Raw genomic sequence first — 20,669 nt, 5'->3', positions numbered from 1 at the left:
CGAAGGCTCAGTCCTCATGCTGAGAGCTCACCTGCGCCCGTGTCTGTGGGGCTGCTCTCCCCACCAGGCAAATCTCTGCCTTACCCCTCCTTCCTAGACACCAGAGGCTGCTCACAGTGACCCCCAGGGCACCTTCCCTTTTGTGGTGTCCAACCCATGTTCCTTGTTCTGTGCAGTTCTCACGTAGAAACCATCCCCAAAGAAGAAACTTGCAGTTTCTGAGCAGTTGCTCTTTATAAAAATGCAACGTATGAAACCAAGTTAAAAAAAAAAAAAAAAAGAGAGGGAGAGTAAAAAAGGATCTTTTTATTTCAGAAATAGACAAATTAGTAGTTGTTACTGCAGAAAACCAGACTACTCCCTTAACAAAAGAGAAGTGCTGGTTGTGATAGAGGTTAAAATATACTTCTCCATGAAATCCTGGCTGCTGCAGCAGCGTATGTCAGACTCTGTGTGTCTGAGTAGCTGTTACGTTGTAAACATTTCAGCATCTAATGAGAGCCAAACATGAATACAAACACAATTATTGTCATTATTCACTAATAACCAAAGAGTCACATGGGCTACGTTAGTAGTATAGAAAGCAGGTCTCCCAGTACAGACTTTGTCTTTAAGGCAAAGCAAAGAGAAGCTGTCGTGGAAGGTAGAGGGAAGTGGTTGGGGAGCCAGAGCCAAGGGAAAAGGAGAAGGTGTTAGAACACGATGGTAGTATTTTGTTAGCTGATGAGGTTCTTGCCTAATTATAGACAGGTAGTTTGTCAAGCTACAGGGGCATCTAGAGTGCTTTTTGGCCATTTGTGTATTTAGTGTATTGTAAGCAAAAGAAAGGTGTTTAGTAAAAGGAGATTAGGGAGATGAGCTGGCTCCTGGTTCGAGGAAGGATGTACCAGAGAGATAGGAAGGACATGAAAGGAGGTGTGGAGTTGTTCCATGAGGTGTGGTATTAAGTGCTGAAAGAAGAATAAAGAGCAAAGGCAGTTTTTCCCATTATTGTGTTTTCCAAGACTCTGTATCCCTGAGGCAAGACTGATGAATCTATTGCAAATGACTTCTAAATACTCAGGAGAAAATGGCTGACCCAAATTATCATGGACTTGCTGCAGTGATGCAGACAGTAATAAAGGGAGTGCCATATGCCCGTCAAAACCATGTTTTGCAGCACCAACTCCAAAGAAAAAAAAAAAAGAGAAAAAAGACTGCTTTTTTTTGGCAGTTGTTTGCAAACATATCTACCTGTTTCAAGTGTTCTAAGAATATGTCTGTGCAAAAATGACATAAGCATTTATTACAAGAAATAAAACCTTTTCTTGTCTTGCTTTTGATTTAGCTGTGTGACTCGCAATTCCACTAATAATGTACAGATCTGTGCACAGATCTTCTGCAAGAAGAGAATGAGCTTTTTGACAGCAAAATAAATGATGCTATTTTCTTTCTTATTCAAAAACTAGTGGTATGGCACAAAGAGGCACATCTAGCCTGTGATGTGAAAAGGAAGCATGGATCCCAAACACAGGATCCTTGTTAAGAGGCAGGTTCCGGTTCACTGTTTTCCTCTGCTAAGGTAACATAACTGTGGGTAAAATTTGCAAAAGTGCCAACCTTTGGCAGTTAGCAGTGTAAGGCACATCTGTGCCTTGAGGACTCTGCTTGCAGTTGGCCTTCTGTTTGCTTCTGATTTAGAAAAACAAACAAACAAACAAAACCTGTGTTGAAATCCTCTCTTTTATTTTCATTATACTAACTAGTACCTTGAAAATTGAAGCCAGTTCATATTAAGATTGTGGATTATGAAAAAAAAAGGGGACAGAGAAAAAATAACCTGTGAGACTTTGCATATAATCAAGGAAATTTTTGTTTTTGCATTCATAAAGTGAACTTTGTTCTCGCTCAAAAAGGAAACTGAACTATGGTTTTGTCTTTAAATTACATCGTAAAAGAGAGATAAGAACCAAACCCAAACCCTGGAGCGGAGGGGTAGCTCAGATAGAGATCTAGATCCTAGCTTTTCTACTCAAGCTTCTCTTTAGTTAAAATATATATGCAAGATTTTGAAGCATCCATATGAACATGTTAAAACAACCACCACATATCTCATACAAAAGTTGCCTTGTAGTGCATCATGAAAATCAGATCTTTAGTAATAAAAGATTCCAACCAAGCTTTATTTGATTTGGTTTATCGTGATTCTATCTGTAACATAGGTAAATGCTAAAAGCTTCTTTTCTATTCATCTTCCTTTTTCTGGTCTTTCAGTTTACCTTTATGTATACATTTAATATACCAGGTTCAAAGAAAACAAAAGAATAAACCCAACTCTTCCTTTCCAAAAGCCCACAACAGCAAATGATCAAGGTCTCAATATATTCTCTGAAAGCTCACCAAGAGCCAATTTTGCACATGCAAAGGTGGTTTTATGCATATAAACCACAGCTGTACACACCAGAAATACAGAAGCGTAGGAATGCATAGTTCAGAGGGGTGTAGGAAGGAAAAAAACTTGGCCCCAAAGCCCCAAACCAGAATCTGGAATACAAAGAGTTCTGGAGATTATTTAGAAAATTTTCTTATAAAAATGATTCCTTGAACTTTACACTCACAATGTGATTCAGTAAACACATTTTGTTACTGTGGCCTAAGGGTGCCTATGATGGACTGAAAATGAAATGCATCAAACATTGAGTATGTTATACAACAAATAACTGAGCGTGATCATAATATTTCTTCACTGGAGTTTTCATCAAAGCTTTCAAGTAGTTTGGAAACAATTTTTCATGGGGTATGTTTGCATTGACATAAGTGGTGAGTCTTGAGATATCCTCAGCTTGGCCAAGCTGTATAGGCTGTCATCTGAAGGGCACCTTGCAGGTCATAGCAAAGTGGTCCTCAGCTGAGCTTTTTGTTGTGAAGTGGATCCCTGCTGGGAATCAGCCTGCAGATGAGTTGTTTCTTTTGAGGATTCTGTCTGCTTTTTGTGTGCTAAAACAAAGGGATGGAAACAAGGAAGCATGTGATGGTTGTGTGTGGATTTGTGTGGTCTGGAGAGATCCTAAAAAGCTGCAGAAAAGGTCATCTGCAAGTGAGCTCTGGCAGAGATGTATCTTATCTGGGAGCCTGGCATAGACACCGAGGATGAATCGTGAGACCTTTGCAAACAGACAGAGGCCACAGGGCAATCTTAGGGTCAGCCCTAACTGTATTTATATGCACAGCATCTCAGAACTAAACACAGGTACCCTGGTAGTAGTGCACAGTAAAGGAGAGAAAAAAACAGGAGACCCAAAGCTCACGGTAACATGCAAACAGGCTGTCAACATTCATGTATTCAGTTTGTGCCTGCCCTTGCTGCTACTGGAGATGTAAAATAGGTGGTTGGCATGCAAAGCAGCTAATTGATCTTATACATTACAAGTACAATGCAGTTGTGTTTCTGAAGTAACTGAATGTGTAAAGCAGGTCCACCTGCTTTATTGCGCGTCTCCTTTGTTTCCGATGTCTTGAAAACTCAGCCCACTGTCGCCTTTTGAGTTTTCAAGAAAACGATTAAAATCCAGATTCTGTTCCTCTGCAGCTGCAGTTATTACCCGGTATCATTTATTTTAGATTGCTGTTTAAGTGCTTGACTGTAATCCAAGGTGCAGTAATGATCTAAAATATTTAACATACTCTGTAGATACTTGTTCCATAAACTCCAAGCCCTGAAAAGCAGGGATTGTGTCTTCACTGTGTACATAACACACTTCAAAGCAAATAGGCCCAGGTGAAATCTACATTTGAAGTTCAGCCATGATGGTAAAAGGGGAAAAAATGGGGAAGGATTCCATAGGTAAATGCGCCAAGAGAGATCCACCCTTTTGGACACGCCAGGAGGAGCTGCACTGAGCTTGTCTCAGCTAGAAGTCACTCTTAGACTTTGCATAGCTTACGGGTGGAGTCATAGCTTAATAGTTTCAGTCAGTTTTGCCTTAGACATTTTTTTTTCCCCTTGTCTTTTGCATAGAGTACGTAGCTTTACAAACCAAAAAGCTGTATGCCTCCTTCCCCCATGGGCTCCACACCCCCTCATATTTGTAATTAATGAGACCCTTAGTTCAGTTCAGCCTTGTAATGTAAGCAACTGTACAAATCAATGCCATAGCAATCACTCTGGTCGTAGTACTTTAGGATTCACTCATTTTCTCTGCACTGCTCATTCTCCTTTCAGGCTGTGTTCAGCATTTTGCTGTCATTGAATACACGCTGTTCCTGAAAGATTTGGGTTCAAAGAAAGGAGAAATTCATTATCTGGATGTTAAGATTCATTGGGGGTGAATGTGGAAAAGGGGATCAGAGTAATTTACCTTCAGAGCACACCTGTAGTGCAATAAAATAATTTGCATAGAGTGCACTATGCAGTGTTCAAGGTTCAAGGACTTGTAAATATGCTTTTCTGGATTTGCTCCATTGCCAGGCCATGGCTGCTTGCTCTTTCCGTTACCGCCGTTTACTCAGAGTGGTCAGGCGGTCAAGACAGACGAGAAGAACAGAGCAAGTGAGCTCCTGTTACTGCCAAGTCACTGGGTTGTGGCTCGGTCAAAGCTCCTCCTGACTTCAGCGAGAGCTTTAACTAAGAGAGGCCTTCAGGGTTTGGGCTTTGAATACCATCTGATATATTGAATGTAGGCGAAAGATCTTTTTTTTTTTTTTTTTTTTTTTTTTTCTGGATGTACTCATGCCCTCTAGTAGGACTCTCTCTGGAAAGAATGTTGCTGAACACCAGCACACAGCTATATTTAACCTCGCTGATTGAGTAAAGTGTTATTTGCTTCCTCTCATAACTGTGCGGTGTTCCTGGTAGTGTTTTAAGACATAAGAGGTGCCAAAGGTGGCACCTCTTCAGTAAGAAAGAATGGAAATGTGTGTGCAGATACACACAAGGATGTGTGTGTGTAAATATGTGTATATAAATATGTATTTGTGTATATGCACACAGTATTTCATATGTGCTTTCATTTTTAATGTACCGTCTTAGTCAGTAGAGAGAGAGATCCTCAGATCTATATGTTGTTTTCCAATATCTCATCTCAGCTAGAATCCTTTTTTAGCATGGTTTCCTGAGGAAATGAGGCTTTTGTGGTTATTCTGTCTGCGTGTTGGCTTTTGCATTTGGCCTGTAACAATCTTTGAGTCCCATCGCCAATTTTAATTAAATTTGATATGGGGTAGAAGTCTCAAAGATATGAAGTTCTTACAGGATTAATGAAAACAGACTGCCAAGTAGAGGAGGAAAATCTATTAATACTCCGTCTGAAAGAAGGAGTGAAGCTTGAGCTCACTCCTTTGAGAGAACGGGATATTATGAATGCCCCAACCGTGGGAAAAACTTCAATCAGTGCTCACATCTTACTAGACACTAGAGAATCCAACCACAAGATACACATTCATAGGAAACCAGGCTTCATTAGTTCCACCGTTCACTTTGATACATGGCATATGATTAAAAGAAAACTGAACATATTATGTGTCCTTCCCCTTGAGGCTTCACACCCTTTAACCAGGTTTGTCTGTACACAAGGGAGATTTGAGGATTTGGCCCTAAAGTAATGAAGAGCACACCCCTTCCAATATCCTGACTCAAAATCTTTCCAAGTATGGAATGAGACACTGCTATAAGCATAAATCTGTCATGAACTTGTATCAAAGAAAGGCACGTACAGGATGAAATGAAGAAAATCACTATTTGATTTTCATAGGGAAAACATTTTTGAGCTTGATGCGCACACTTCCAAGCAAAACCATGGAAGTTACATGAGTGGGGCATTATACTCATCCTGAACAAAGTGCTAGAAGTGATGTCCAAACAAGCAACACTCTTGCATTAAGGTACAGGAGGTGACCCGACAATTTTCAAATCACAAAAAATAAACCGATACCTTGAATAATACCAATAACTTTGGGAAAGTTTGGGTTAAAGCTGAATCGAACCCTGTCCCAGTGATTACTGTCATATCATGAATTCTTTCTCTCATGAATAATTTTTCCCACAGGTAATGTGGGAAGATAATTAAATTATTCTGGTTGAAATAACTTGTATAGCTTTCAAAAAGGGGTTGTATTGATTGATGAATTTGTAAAGCAAATTCTACACATATTGTCTGAAAATACTATTAGTGTTGTTTAGGAATACTGTGAAGAGAAATTGCCTGCTGCACTGTAATGCGGGGAATAAGATTTTAAGGGAACATAACTGAAATCAGAATCCAGGGAAAAAGCTTTCAGAGCACTTCTACTCAGCTCTCTAAAGCGCATTGGTTCTGGTTATTGATGAAGGGGAGAAACTGTGCAAGACTCAATTTTTGGTATATTAAACTGTCCATAGATTTAGTCGCTGAGCTGAAGTGTCATACGATCTTGTGATTTGGAAATTCAGCTGATTAGGAAGAAAATAATACAAGAGTTTACCTGAACTGAATTTTCAAAACAAAGATACATAGGAGCTTGATCATGGAAATTATTTCTGTTCATAAGCATACATTTTCCAAGACACGTTTTTATTTGCACAAGTATCAGGCATGAAAATTATGTAGAATTCCATAAATTGCGGAAACAGGACAAAATGACATAACACAGTACCTGTAAATCTGTGTTCTCTTCTGAAAATGTGACTTTAGATCAGTAGGTTGAAATTCAATGATAAGTACCAACTGTAGTTTTCTTTTCAAACAAGAGAATTTACCAAATTACGTTCCTAAGAGAGTTTTGCTGACCCTCAAGTTTTATAGTTTTCCCGGAATACCTGCTGTTCTACCTCACCTCTATCTGATACTGTAATAGAGTTTTTTTTAACGTTAATATTTCAGTCACTCAGAATCTAATGAACATCATTACATCTTAAATAATTAAAAAAAAAAACAAGTTAATGAAAGAAATAATTTGAAATATCACTCTGTCTATACCTGCTCAGAGGTGTATATTGACTGTCAAACGCACATTATAGTTTAAAAGCTTTTCTATATCAAGTGTATGAGATAAACTACATTCTTGTTTTATGCTCAACATATAATCAGTGTAAGAAACTGAAATGCTTCCTAGCACTTTTCCCCTCAAAATATCAAGTTACTTAGCTTTAACATGGGGCTAAAAAAATATCTTCTCTTCTAACTCGCATAAACTTATTGACTGATATTGCCATCGTCATTTATTTGGCCATAGAGTGACTATAGGTATCACTTCATTGCTGACATTTTGTACCCCCACGTATCTGCTATGAGAAATGAAATTCTCCAACAGGTGGATACTGAATTCCAGATTTGCTGGAGTGAAAAGTAAATGTTAAAACATCACGGCTTGATTTTGCCATTCTGTATAGCTACAAAAAAGGCACTGAACTAGGTTATACCATAAAGGACCATTCCCTGTAGCGTAATTCCTAAGGCTTTGGATTTTTAAGTAATTCTCAACAACCTCTCTCTCCCCCTTTCTAAATTTATATATATATGGAGGGGTGGGGGGAGGAGAAAAAGAGAGACTCTCCTTAAAATGTGCATTTGTCACTTTTAAGAACTGCATAATGTATTGAGGATGATGGAGGAATATGCCAACCCATACCTTTTTCAGGCAGTTCTTTAAAACCAAGGCTGTAACTGTTCCTAATGACTTGTTTTCTTCTACCAAAAATGTTGTTGGTATGAACTTGTGGGGTTCTGACTGTGCTCTCAATAGGAGTTTTCTAATTAGCCTTGATCAAATTAGCCTTGATGGGTAAAAGGCCAAGACCACTGTCTTTAACTTTCACAAGTCCATTTTTTATTTTAAACTCTTTTTAATTCCAAAGTTAAGTCCAGCTGCATTCAAATGCTCTCTTAAGGTCTAAAGTTTCATTTTTACAGACTGTCGCTTTCGATTTAGAAGATTTTTGAACAATGGTTTGTTTTCTGTGTACTTATATAAGAGTAATGATCCGAAACCTTTATAATATTTAACAAATTAGTTTCCTAAACTCTTGAAAAATGTCTGTACTGTATGGTTATAATGTATATTTTTAAACTTGGCAACTTTAAACCACTGAAAGGTAATAAGAAATATCAAGAATACCTGCAATTTGGGAATTTTGTATACATTCACTGAAACACTTCAATGTGTGATAAATGTGACATTTTTCTAAAATACCATATAAGTAGTTTTGCACAAAAATGTCCAACCAAAATTAAGGACAGTTTTACTCATGTTACTAAAGCCAACATAAGTAGAGAGGAAAGTTTGTGTCAAGTTTTTCTCCTTTACAAGATCTTTGACGGTCCAATTTTTTGGTGGTTTGAAATGCGTGATCTGTGACATCTGTCATTGAAAATGGGTTAGGGGCACTGCTGACATGGATCAGATAAGAAACTGGGTCGGACAAGAAGATATTCCCTGTAATGTTACCTCCTTGTAGGATTGACATACTGGTCCCTCTGTGTGAAGGAGTTTCTTTTCTTTCTCCTAAAAAAAAAAGAAAAAGAAAAAAAGAAAACCATATTTAAACCAAATTTCTCTTTAAATGAAAAAAAAAAAGTCAAACAACTTTGTATTTCACTTCTCAAAGCTTGGCAATTTTCCTGTATTGCTCTGTCAGGAGCCTTGCCTTTTCATTCGGCTTCATTTCTGATTACGGATTATTCATTTATGGATGGGCAGCTGTAGAAACTTGCTTCTTGCATATGCAAATCAAACATGGTAATGTTTATCATAAGGAGATTTTGTGGCAGCTGAAAAGGGGTTGTGGCAACATGTTCTTGATTTCAATTGTATCTTCTACAAATAGAATTGGCCTGCTCACTTCACCTTCAGTGGATTTTTTTTTTTTTTTGCCATTTACCTTTTGGACTAGACACTGCTCACTAAGCAAGCTGTTCGATTCACTTACAGATCATGATTTTGGAAGGAGCTGGCAGAATGAGTATCAATTCCAGCAGCAACCTACTCCACCAGCAGCCTTCCTGGACAGACGGATATTCCACATGCAATGGTAGGAGGAATTCAACAACTCTGAGCTATGCTTTTTTTTTTTTTGGGGGGGGGGGGGGGTGGGCAGGGGGATGGTTGGGGTGGAAGGGACTGCTATACCTTTAAATATGCACAAGTATTATTTTTCAGTGATACTAATTTACTGGAGTTTCACTTCTGGTAGGAAAATTTATATTTGTTACTTTATTTGTAAAAGCTGAACCTGCAACGCTTAAGTTTCTGAACATGATCAGTTAATGGTTCATTTCATTACTGCTCCTTTTTTTAAAGATGAATGTAGAGGTGATGAAAGTGCCAAAAGTTCTCTCTCCTCAGTCCAGATTTCTTTCTCTCTTATATTTACCCCTCATGCCCTCTCTGAACCAACATTACTCTTCAGTACTAATCATCCCTCCGGCTTTGCAGGGGAGTAGTCTTTTTGCTCACTTACAGTATTTACTTTTTCAGCTCAAATTACTAGATAGCTATCTGATTAGACTGGCATTAGGGCACTAGATAGCTTGTGATCTGAGAACTTCTTTGTTATGCACAGAACCATCTCTTTAATCCCATATATGCCTTCTAATGCCTAACAGCTAGTGATGACTTTTGCACCTAAATTAACTTACAAGGTGTGACTCAGGGTGAAATTTATTTTACTATTTTTTTAATATAGCTGCACAGATATATATTCTCTCTCAGTATAAAAATATAGACATAGACATATAGATCAATATACAGTGTTGGACATAATTTTTAAATTCTTTTCATCATTCAAAATAGTGTTTTTCAATTGATAGGTAAACCTTAAAATCCAAGCAAACACATACTGCAGTTGTCCTTCTGAACCACAGGAAGCTACTACAAAACTTACAATGAAAGTTCCTATTCAGTGAAACACTTGTGTTTTTGTTTTTTTTAAATGTGTAATTTCTAAATACCCAGGAATACGTAAGTGTACGCTTATTAAATATACCAGCCTGCCTGTAACAGATTCACAGAAAAAGTCCTGAGTTTTAGTTTGCACAGGATTTCGTGAAGGTGATGGTGGGTTTCATGTTCAGGGATCTCAGTGTGCAGTGAATCCCAGACCCCAGTGAATTCTCAGAATTGACATGTGTTTTAGAGTCACGGGAAACTGAACACGCCGGCCTGTACAGTTATTCATCCCCTCATGTCCTTTTACCAAGCTACTTCTTCCTCTCATTAAAGACCCTCCACTTACATTAGGAGTCTAGAGGCCTCTGAAAGTGATGGAAATAAATATCAACCTCCTTTTCAGGAAATATTTGTTGGCTCCATCAAACCTTTATTTTCCGACATACCAGAGTCTTAATCATTTCTGCACTCATTTCCCACATCCTTCAATATCAGAATGAGCAACAGTCTTGCAAACTCTCTCTAAGCTACTGACACAGACCTTGTTGGCCAATATCAGAACCTAAGCAACTCTGAGGGTTTTTATGTTCACACATGAGCTAGCACTAGGCACTGTATCTCAACCGAAGAGACCCGAGGTCTCCCTGAGGTGATTTCCTAAAATGTGCCAGTTCTGTTGCTTGTGGTCTTCTAGCAATACCATCTGTTGTCCGTATGTCTCAGAGCTGTGTGGGTAATCATCTTCTTGGAGGAGACTGTGATGAAACAGATCAGTGCCGCAGAGAGAAGATGTCCTGGAGTGGGGCTACCGCAGAGCTAGGCCACGGAAGTCTTTCTTTTTCCCGTAATTCAACCACCTCTGCAATCTGTAATTCCCTCATCCTTAAATGCACCTTCTTGCTCTTGTGAGCATTTTATCATGCTGCTGTCTCTGCCTGGCATACTCTACTGTCCTCCTTTCCCAAGGAATAAATTGCACTGAACTCCTTTTGCCAGCCCTTCTGTGAGGCCGGATCAAGGCAGTCCTGCCTTTGTATATCTTACATCTTATCTTATCTTATATAATTATCCTGTCCCTACATACTTTCTCTTTCATTTGAACACATAAATTATTGTCATGCAGTGACATACAACTGAGCAGTTTGAAAGATAGGCCAAGAAAAGACTCAGACATCCTAAAAAGAAAATTAGGCTGTTCCCTTAATTAAAAATGAGTTTTACAATTATATTCAGAAATCATCTTACCCGACTACAAAGATAACATGCATTTGTTAGAAGTCCGGCTCTGCCATGAAGCTGCATGCCATACTGATAGATTTGTACTTTGGAACAATATAAGAGTGCCTTGTTATTTTACTGTTCTTTGGCTGAAACACACAGTTCGTATTCAGTCCTTATAGAAACAAAATTTCCACTGTACATTATGTGGATTTTAGAAGTTTTTTCCATCATTTTTGATGCACTAAAACACTTTTCCTACACCCAGATCAACACACATTTGTGACAGTACTTCTGCAAGGTATCATCCACTGAAGAAATAAATACTGGTGTATTTAGCCAACATTGCTAAATTCATTCCTACTCACTCAACTTCTCAAGAGAGATATGAAGTAATAACTCCCATTTTTAATTGGAAAACTAAGACAAAAAAAAAAAAACCTCCAGCAATAGCTACTGAGCTAGCGTTAAGGACTGAAAAAAGAATCTAGATCTATGGACTTCCAGGGCATGAAATTTAGCTATAGACCTTTCCTGTCTTCAGCATAATCCCATGATGCTAACACAGATGTTTAATGCCCATTTCCTTTTCCAGTGTCCAGCAGTTTCTATGGAACCCAGTGGCACGAAATACACCCGCAGTACTGGACCAAGTTTCAGGTCTGGGAGTGGTTGCAGCATCTCCTTGATACCAACCAACTGGATGCCAACTGCATACCCTTCCAAGAGTTTGATATCAACGGGGAACATCTGTGCAGCATGAGTCTGCAGGAATTCACTCAGGCAGCTGGGACAGCAGGGCAGCTGCTCTACAGCAACCTTCAGCACCTAAAATGGAATGGTAAATAGACATTAGGCTACACGGGGACAGAGATGCACGTACAGTTGTCTGAATTCTGGGATCTTCAGAAGCCTCTTATGTTACCCTGAAACCTACCTGGCAAAACTCATTTGCTGTGTTTGCTATACTGCTTATACCTAATTGACTATATTGCTATATCACTTATACGTGACTTAAGGCAGAAGGACCAGGGGAAAGGGTATGTACCCCACACCAAAATTAGCCCTCTGGCTCAACTGAAGCAGTTTGTGCTTGGAGCTGTATCTTTGATTCTTCCGTGCTCATTCTCATACTGCTCCCATATCTGCTATATGCCTTCTTGCAGGTCAGTGTGGAAGTGACATGTACCAATCGCATAATGTCATTGTCAAGACAGAACAAACAGGTGAGTAGCTGTTGGGTAACTTGTCTACTGGTGGCAAAAAGGGGAACTTGTCCATTCCACTGAAATCAAAACGGGTTTAATTGCAGTGGAAAGTGTTTCATGCAGAATAAAAGAAGTAACACAAATATCAGTCAATGTCCACTTTTTGAAGCTTCAATAGTATCAGCATATCTTTGCATGTGGCCACTTTTCTAGGAGACTTCTACAATATCAGCAGTCTATACTAATGTTCAGAGTTAGTACAGTTTGCAGTAGTTAGCAAACACAGCTGTATAGATAACTTCATTATTTGCTTCATTCAGCAGATTTCAAAACAATTCTTATCACAGTATTGTCATGTTTGTTTGTTTTTTTAAAGAGAAAAAATATTTGTTATGAAGTGATGTTAATGCTTTGAAACATGAGGAAATTTCCAAACCAAACAGTTCTGAGTAAAAAAATGTTACATTTCAATTTCTTCAAGTTTCAATGACACGGAAATTCAGGTAGTATTTTAGTTTGACCAAGTCTGCATTTTTCATGCGGCAGTCTCTTCTCCGGTGTGTTCATAGCTAGATCTGTTTCCTGCCAGGACTTTGCTTCACCAAGAAAAGAACTTCAGCTTGGCACAGTGCTCTTTGGGCACAATTATTTTGCCAGTTCCTTTCCCAGAACACCGCTGTCCATATCTGAACACTCCCTATCCCACTGGTCCCAGCCTCATTGTGTGTGGATGTGTTCATGAGACAAGTTTTAATACCTCCTGGGGGAACAAATACAGATTTGTAGCGCGTGAGGACTCCAGCAAATGCTGCCAGCCAATACATTTAGCTAATCCACAGGAGCCCAGCCTCTCCAGCCAGGGACACTTCACCTTCTCCTTGTAGCGAGTAAGCACTGCAATCTGCAGCCCACTCCCTGCCTATGCCCATGTGGTACGGGTGGTGTGCATGCAGCAGTCTTGATGCTTGCCATGTAAGAAAAATACAGTAATCCTTTAAGTCCTGATTTATGAGATCCTGGTATAATGTTAGTCTCCCTTCCCACTAGAGATACACAGGGCTGAGCAAAGTACCTCTGCTGCACATCCTGGAAAGGTCAAAGCCCAGGACTGACTCATTGTGCCCTTTGCTGTGCCTGGTGGTGGGGCAGTGTGGACTGGTGTGGACAGGGCTGGCAGTTTAGAGGGGAAGCCTGCCACTTGGGTACTAAAAAAGGCTGAAACTTGAAGACAAGCTGTTTGCCCATGTTCCGGCTGGCTAAGGCCTGTTTTCAGAGGCAACATTGGGCAGATCAGGTGTCCAAACAAGCAAAGGGTGTGTGCTATTGTAGGAACACAAGCTCTGGGTGCCCAAACATGCAGCTATTACTTAGCATGCCTGCTAAATTCCTATGTCATAAGTGGTAACTCAGCCAACCATGATGATTTAGCTATAACTCTTTTTTTTTTTTTTTAATTTCATGTATATGAACATGAAAAGAAGAAGTAAACCCCAGATTTGAACCTTACATCTCATCCTTTCTGAACCTGGATTTAAAAGAAAAAGAATTTTTTAAAGCTTATAACCTCAAAAATGCACTGTAAAAATAGTAATTTCCTGCTCACTGTACAGGTTATAAAGACAATACTTCTATTCTGTTTATATTGATCCATCTGGACCAGAACGTCAATAAAAAGTATTCCTCTTTAATCATAAAGGTGGCTTTTAGGTTAAGGATAGGGACTTGACATGCCTGAAATAAAATGGCCCTACATCTAGGGTTACGCTTTGATGTTTCTGACTATGTGCTTACACACGAAGCTCTGTCTCAGAGGGGACTTTCGAGTTCTACAATTATAGAAATAAATAGTCATTACAAGCATTCTCCTGTTCTACAAGATATTTGAGAGCACTTTCATTTCCATGGCACCAAAGCACTGTCATAATCACCAGGGGCTGAGACTTCAGGACTGGATTGGGTAGAATTATAGTTGATCTGGCATAGGAAAATTCCTTCAAGTGCAGGCATAAATGATATCTTAGCCAGGAAAAGGAAAAGCCTGCTGCATTATTTTTAAAAGTCAGCACTTTGTGTAAGTATATTTGCCTGAGTATGCAAAACCCTATCCACAATTTGAGTGAAAGGAAACAATTTCCCGCTTAGCCCCTTCACTTCTCAGTTCCCTTCGCTATTCTTTTTTTTTTTTTTTCCACATTTCTCACCCTTCTGTCTGTCAGTGCTCAAATTTACCCCCACGCTAAAAGATGTTCTTTTAGAGATGTGATTTTCCTTGTTGTCCTTTACCTTCAGATCCATCGTTAATGGTGTCCTGGAAAGAAGAGAATTACCTGTATGACAGTGGCTATGGTAGCACAGTAGGTAACTAACACCACAGTACTTCATGCATTTCTGAGGCAACTTATTGTTGTCAGAGGATATTACTTTAAATGTCTTCTTTTTAATTCCCAGAGCTATTGGACAGCAAAACGTTCTGTCGTGCTCAGATCTCCATGACGACACCTAGCCACCAGCCTCCTGGTAAGGAACTTGTAATTATATCGTTGTTTGTCGCTTGTCCCAGAGCTACCGACGTATAATAGTCTCCGTGGTCTTCTGTTGCAGGACTGAATCTGAGCCTCCAGTCATTTTATACCAAGCAGTACTGATTCTGACAACTCTTTTAGCTATCGTTATTACAATAGTTGCTTTAAAGAAGTGCTTCTCTCTTCCCTCTGTCAAGACAAAGAAGATCAAACAATCTGCAACCTCCATATATCTTTTAAAGTGACTGAGTCAGAGGGGAAGATGTTAGTATCAGAGAGACAAGATGTTCCAGCTCAGTCATGCTTTTCTGTGGGGAAGCTGAATATGGGCAAATAAGAGTCATATTCCACCCCGGGAGCTGGGGATGCGTGTCGAGTAGGTGACCAGGTTCGGGGCCAGGTTGAGGGGCAGCCCGTGGGCACAGCAGAGCAGGCACAGAGCCGTCTACCCACCCGCACCAGCAGAAGGGCTTCCCAATAGCTCCCAGCTCAACCTGTTTCTGCTGAGAGCGGCTTCATGGCTGTCCCCAGGCAGGCACCGTGTGCTGTTTTCATCCCTCCACAGTGCTCCCACGAGGCCACAGCGGAGATACAATCTGCCTGCTAAAGGGCAGGGGAAAGAGCAAACCCATTTGATGTAGTGCCCGGTGAAAGCGCAGGCAGGGCACATGCGTCGGGGCACTCTGCAGCCGATGTCCTGGGGCAGGCTGTGGGGTTGGAGGCGAGTGAGCGAGGCGGTAGGAAAAGAGGGAAGTGGAGATCGTGGGGGAGTGAGAATGGGGCAAGGAAAGGCAGGTCCCTCTTAGGAGGCATTTGAGTGAATAGACCTGGGGGATAAAGTAGTGGAAGTCACGGGACGGTGAGGAGGGAGAGCGTGCAGCTGATGATGCAGCCTCGCAGGTGCTGCCTCTGCAAGGCACTGTGGGCTGCATGCGGGCAGCAGGGGCACCCCCTGTGCCCGTGTGTTCACTGTGTCCTGGCCTCCCAGCACAGCCACGCCTGCCATGGGGACATACGGTTTAAACTAATGCACTTGGCAATAATTAAAAACGAAGAGAGAAAACCTAACCTGAAAAAGAGAACCACTAAGCCTTAAAAAGAAAAAAGAAAAAAAAAAATCAAAACCCCCCAAAACCCCACTCTGTTTGTTTTCTCCATCGCCTCCACCCACTCATAAGATGGCTGCCAGGACTTCGGAGCTCTCTGGCGGGACTGGGGACCTGTCAAGCTCCTGGCGCAGTGTGTTTACCCGCTGACTGCTTGAGCCTAGAGCTAGGGTGGCACGCCAAGGGCACAGCCTCCTGTAAAAACTAAATTTGTATATCCCGTAAAGAAATGGCTCATTCCTGAATCATATGCAAATACCCTGCAACCTTTTGTCACAAGTTTTGCAAGACAGCTTTGTTGAAACTGCATCGTAACTCTTTTCATCTGTCAGGCCCCGGCCTCCTAACATGGCATGTTTGAAACCGGTCTCCATGTAAGAGCGGAGGCAGAGCGGGAGGCTATTTACACAGCTGAAATCCAGAATAAATCACCAGCAAGGCAGAAGGCAGCTGAATTTCCAAGAATAAATCTCCAGCTAAACAGAGCATAACAAACATTCACGAGCGAATTGTGGGATCTTAAAATGAGAAGTATTTAAATAAGAGGGCAAATAAAGAGCCTGGTCCTGCTGTCCTCACCGGGAGTTCCCACAGGCTTTTAATAACATCGGGGGAATCGTAATCTGAGGAAAGGCAGTGAAATAAGCCTCATTTTACTTTTCCCCCCAAGCTGAGTGAGGCTCAGGCTGGTTCCTGCTCTTTGAGAGTGGGAAGGCAAAATGACTCAGAGCGCATTTGCTGCGAGGGGGTCAAGGACTGTGATTATGTCAGGCTCAGAACAGCGGAGGTTAGACTTATCCTCTCTGACCTGCTCAGTTCATGTATCCAGTTATGTATGAATAAAGCGAGTGTGTGAATAGCTTTGCATCTACCTTTTCACATGCAGTTATTGCAGTTGCTTGTGCAAATCCGACAAGTTTCTATGCAAATGAATATTTCCTGTGAGTCATTTGCACATGCAAATGCCCAGTTTCCATGAAAAGTATGATAATCGTGCATTCATAGAAGCTGGGAAAACATGCGTGGGACCTTAAGCTTTGCTTTATGGAATTCGGGCATGAAGCACACCGAAAAGCAAACACAGGAGGGGCTCCCTCTCGGGATGATCCCACAGGATCAGGTGAAAGCTCTTCACGAGCGGCGACGGCAGTCAGGCTGTGCCGGATCGAGGGCGGGAGGGTTGAACGTGCGGGGTGCCAGGCGGGTGACAGCGAAGAACAGGCGGAACTTTTTTTTTTCTTTGTTTCTGAAGAAACGCTTGTGCCAGAAATCTGATTCCTCCTCTGGCTGGCTGCAGGTGATAAAGTACCATCGATGAGAAATGGCTTGTTTCTGTGGCTCGGAGCCACGGAACAATATATGCACGTCCAGCTGCCAAAACCTCCTACCAGCGCAGACCCGCTCCCCCCCTTACCCCCCCAAACACCCGCGCTTTGCCAGGTCATTATGCTTTAGTCAGGTGGGTGTTCTGCGCATCGGTACCGGAGCATACATTTCGCATTAGATCATCTCGTCAGAAACAAATAAGCCCCCAAAGATACATGCTTCTGCAAAGACTAAGACATAATGGGACAATTCAGGATTCCTTTTATAGACGTGATCCTCTTATTTTTCTCTCTCTCACACATAGCATGGGGTGAGGTATTTGTTAATCTAATTTAGGTTTCAAAAGCCAAATGTTTACCTCTGCATTCATTCTTTATTCATCAATGGTCTCTTTGTGAAGTGTGCTGATTACCATACAGTACAGAAAACAACACTCCCCCCTTCCTCCTCCCTTAGATTGCCTTCTGAAAAGTGATTATCTTTAAAAGAGATATTCATTCTTTTTTGTGGTTTTATTTCTTTCAACCTGCTAGTCAATGGAAAACCTTTAATCAAATTTACAAATAGGCTTCATTTTCCTTCTCTGCAGATTCTTCAGATGTGAAAAAAACACAAGATCATACCCCAAAGTCCCACACCAAGAAGCACAGTAAGTACATGGTTATAATGGTTATAATGTCCACAGTCATAAATGTTGTTTGATTGAAGGGAAAAGAAACACATTAAGAGTAAATCCCCTTTGGGAGGGAAAAGGAAGCATTCTGAGTTCATTTTGAAAGCAGAACTGCTTAGATGGTTACTGTGATTGAATCCTCCAAGGATCTGACTGTTGCTGGTGCTGTTTGCTTACATTATTTTTAACACAGTAGTGTTGCCGTCTTCAAAACATTTTTATCAGTGAGGGCTTACGGGGAAACAACCAGAGTTCATTTTCCTCTACACTGTGTTGAGCTAGGCTGGTGAAATGGAGTAAAAAAAATTATGAAGGAGATGCAGAATTAAATTGGGAAGATCTGTGCACAGGCATGGCTGTGCCCAAGCCCATGCCTGCCAGGCGCAGCAGTGCCAGAGACCCTGTTCAGCATCTCCTCCCAGAGTTTCTCATGCACGGCATCATGAGCAAACACCTGCCCCCTCCCACAAGTCCTGCCACCTGCTCTTCTGGTATGGCAGTCTTCCCATTCGCCTCATCCTCTTTTACTGCTAGTTTTGATTCAACCTCAATCTGAAGACAGATTAACATAGTTGTGATTTCTGGACACAGTTCTGTTAATGCACTTTATTGGTATTTTTATGCTGAAAATATCTTGTGTATGTCTCTTGCATCCTTTTGTTATTCCATATTTATAATAGAACATGTTAATGTTGGTCCTCTGCTGTGCTTTGCAGTATTCAGTTTCATTCTGTTTCAATACAGTCTCCAGATTATGTCTCTTCATGACTCCTCTTCTTACCCTGCTCTGTGACTTTGCCCATTCAGAACACCTGAACTTTTTATCTGCACGCAGACTCTTTGTTTTGTGTGTGTGTTTGTTTATCACGGTTGCTAATGAAAGGATTAGATAGGACTGGTCCAAAGACAGCCCCGAGAAGAACCCCTTGACAGCCTTGGCATGCAGAGAAGGTCACCTTGCCATGCTGGGCTAATCCCCTACATTTCCAGTTTCTTCAGTGGTGCTTCGTATCACAATCTATCAGGCATATTGCTGATGTCCAGATAGACTAGATCCACCACATTTTGTTGGTTCTACAAAACAATTATCGTTCCAAAGAAAAACACTGGATTAGTTGACTGAACTCTACCCATGTTAGCCTGTAAACCAGTTTCTGTTTACTGTCACATCTTTGACGAGGTTGTCTCCTTCTGAATTTGGTCTAAACCTTTGCATAGGTTTGAAGGCAGACCAAAGGACTGCTATTTTTCTGGCCCATGTTGTCACTGTGTTATTCCTCATTCGTAAACTACGATGTCTCACTTGTTGGATTTATTTAATTCTTCCTTTTGATGTGGGCTTTCTAGTGCCATCTCTACAATACTGTGGGGTGGATTTGTGCTTAACCTGGGAGGCCTACGTATTGAATTTGGAGATCTCTTTTTGTCTTCTCTGCTATCGTAGTCAAACTTTATTATGCCGTTTTCCTATACAATTTTGGCTAGCCGGTTTTGTCACTATCCCTCTAACCACTGTAAACTTTCTTACTACTTGAAGCCTATCTAAGATACTTGACACCAAATACTTGTTGATGTGGAACAGCATTTCATTTCCTTTGCCTTCTCCCTGTCTGTTTTAAATGCCTGGAGCTTCGGTGCCCACTTTACAGTTATCCTGGTTGTTTCATGTACTGCACGACAATAGCAGGTTGCATGCCATGCTGTAGAAGAATATCAGGAAAATGGGCAAGCAAGATGAGGGGATGACTTAAACATGTTCTCTTCAGGGCAGAAGCAGTGCCAAAGGCAGGAGGAAGCAGCGGGTGGTTTGGACTCTGCTTCCCCTGGTTGCTGGGGCTCCCATCTGCCTGCCTGCCATGGGGCTCAGACCACAAAAAGCTGACGCTCACCTCCAGCCTCGGTATAAAGGCTGTCAGCGTTACTACCTATATATCTCCGAGGTGGTGATCCTGTGCTCCAGGAGCTATGGCCCATCCCCACCGCGTGGTCATTGTCTGTAGATGACATGCTGTGATAAAATGGCATAAGGAAGACCATAGCCTGGAGAGCTCCTTAAAGTCCTTCCTCCTGTCCCCTTCCTCTTTCAGACCCTCGAGGAACTCATCTCTGGGAATTTATTCGAGATATTCTTCTCAATCCTGAGAAAAACCCAGGATTAATCAAGTGGGAAGACCGGTCAGAAGGCGTCTTCAGGTTTTTAAAATCCGAAGCTGTGGCTCAGCTCTGGGGGAAGAAGAAAAACAACAGCAGCATGACTTATGAGAAACTCAGCCGGGCTATGAGGTGAGCTGAGAAGATGCCATAGAAAGTTGGGGCACGTAAAGAAACTACCTGAAGGGAGAAGCTGTTTGGCTTTTTAAAATGAATTGTAATTTGTTTTTGCAACAACCAGGTCTCTCCCACTAATTTTGAGTTTGTAACATTACATTCTTCTTTGTCTTTTCTTTTTCCTCCTGTTTCTGTATACTAGAATAGATATATAATATTTACAGTATATTTTATACATACATGTGTATTCTGTTTCTGTCCACATAAACAACTAATAAAAGTAGTTGACCGTAGGAAGGAAACATGGCTATAGCAAGCTGAAGTTCATGTGTGACTGAACTGGGAACACTTAAATTGCAGAGCTTTTTTTTTTTTTTTTTTCTCCAGCAGTTTAAAACTTAGGCATCCCCCCACCCATCATCTTAAAATCAGTTTATAAATCCTCTGTTAGGATTTTCTTTGTCTTTTGCTTTAACGTTTTCAGAATTTCTCATAATCTATGGATATT

The 20,669-nt window shown here is 41.0% G+C and overlaps 1 protein-coding gene across 1 annotated transcript in view; it reads left to right on the top strand.

The window, feature by feature from the left end:
• Positions 1–20,669, top strand: part of EHF (ETS homologous factor) — a 34,649-nt gene that overhangs the window by 10,052 nt on the left and 3,928 nt on the right. The window contains exons 2-8 of the mRNA XM_083838443.1: positions 8,884–8,983; positions 11,654–11,899; positions 12,225–12,284; positions 14,556–14,624; positions 14,715–14,783; positions 17,810–17,869; positions 19,981–20,176. Coding sequence (XP_083694569.1) covers positions 8,887–8,983; positions 11,654–11,899; positions 12,225–12,284; positions 14,556–14,624; positions 14,715–14,783; positions 17,810–17,869; positions 19,981–20,176 — 797 coding nt within the window. The 5' untranslated portion in view covers positions 8,884–8,886. The remainder of the gene's footprint in view (positions 1–8,883; positions 8,984–11,653; positions 11,900–12,224; positions 12,285–14,555; positions 14,625–14,714; positions 14,784–17,809; positions 17,870–19,980; positions 20,177–20,669) is intronic.

Source organism: Anser anser, assembly GCF_964211835.1.
Source record: "Anser anser genome assembly, chromosome: 5".
Lineage (NCBI taxonomy): Eukaryota > Metazoa > Chordata > Aves > Anseriformes > Anatidae > Anser > Anser anser.
This window is presented reverse-complemented; position numbering and strand designations above follow the sequence as displayed.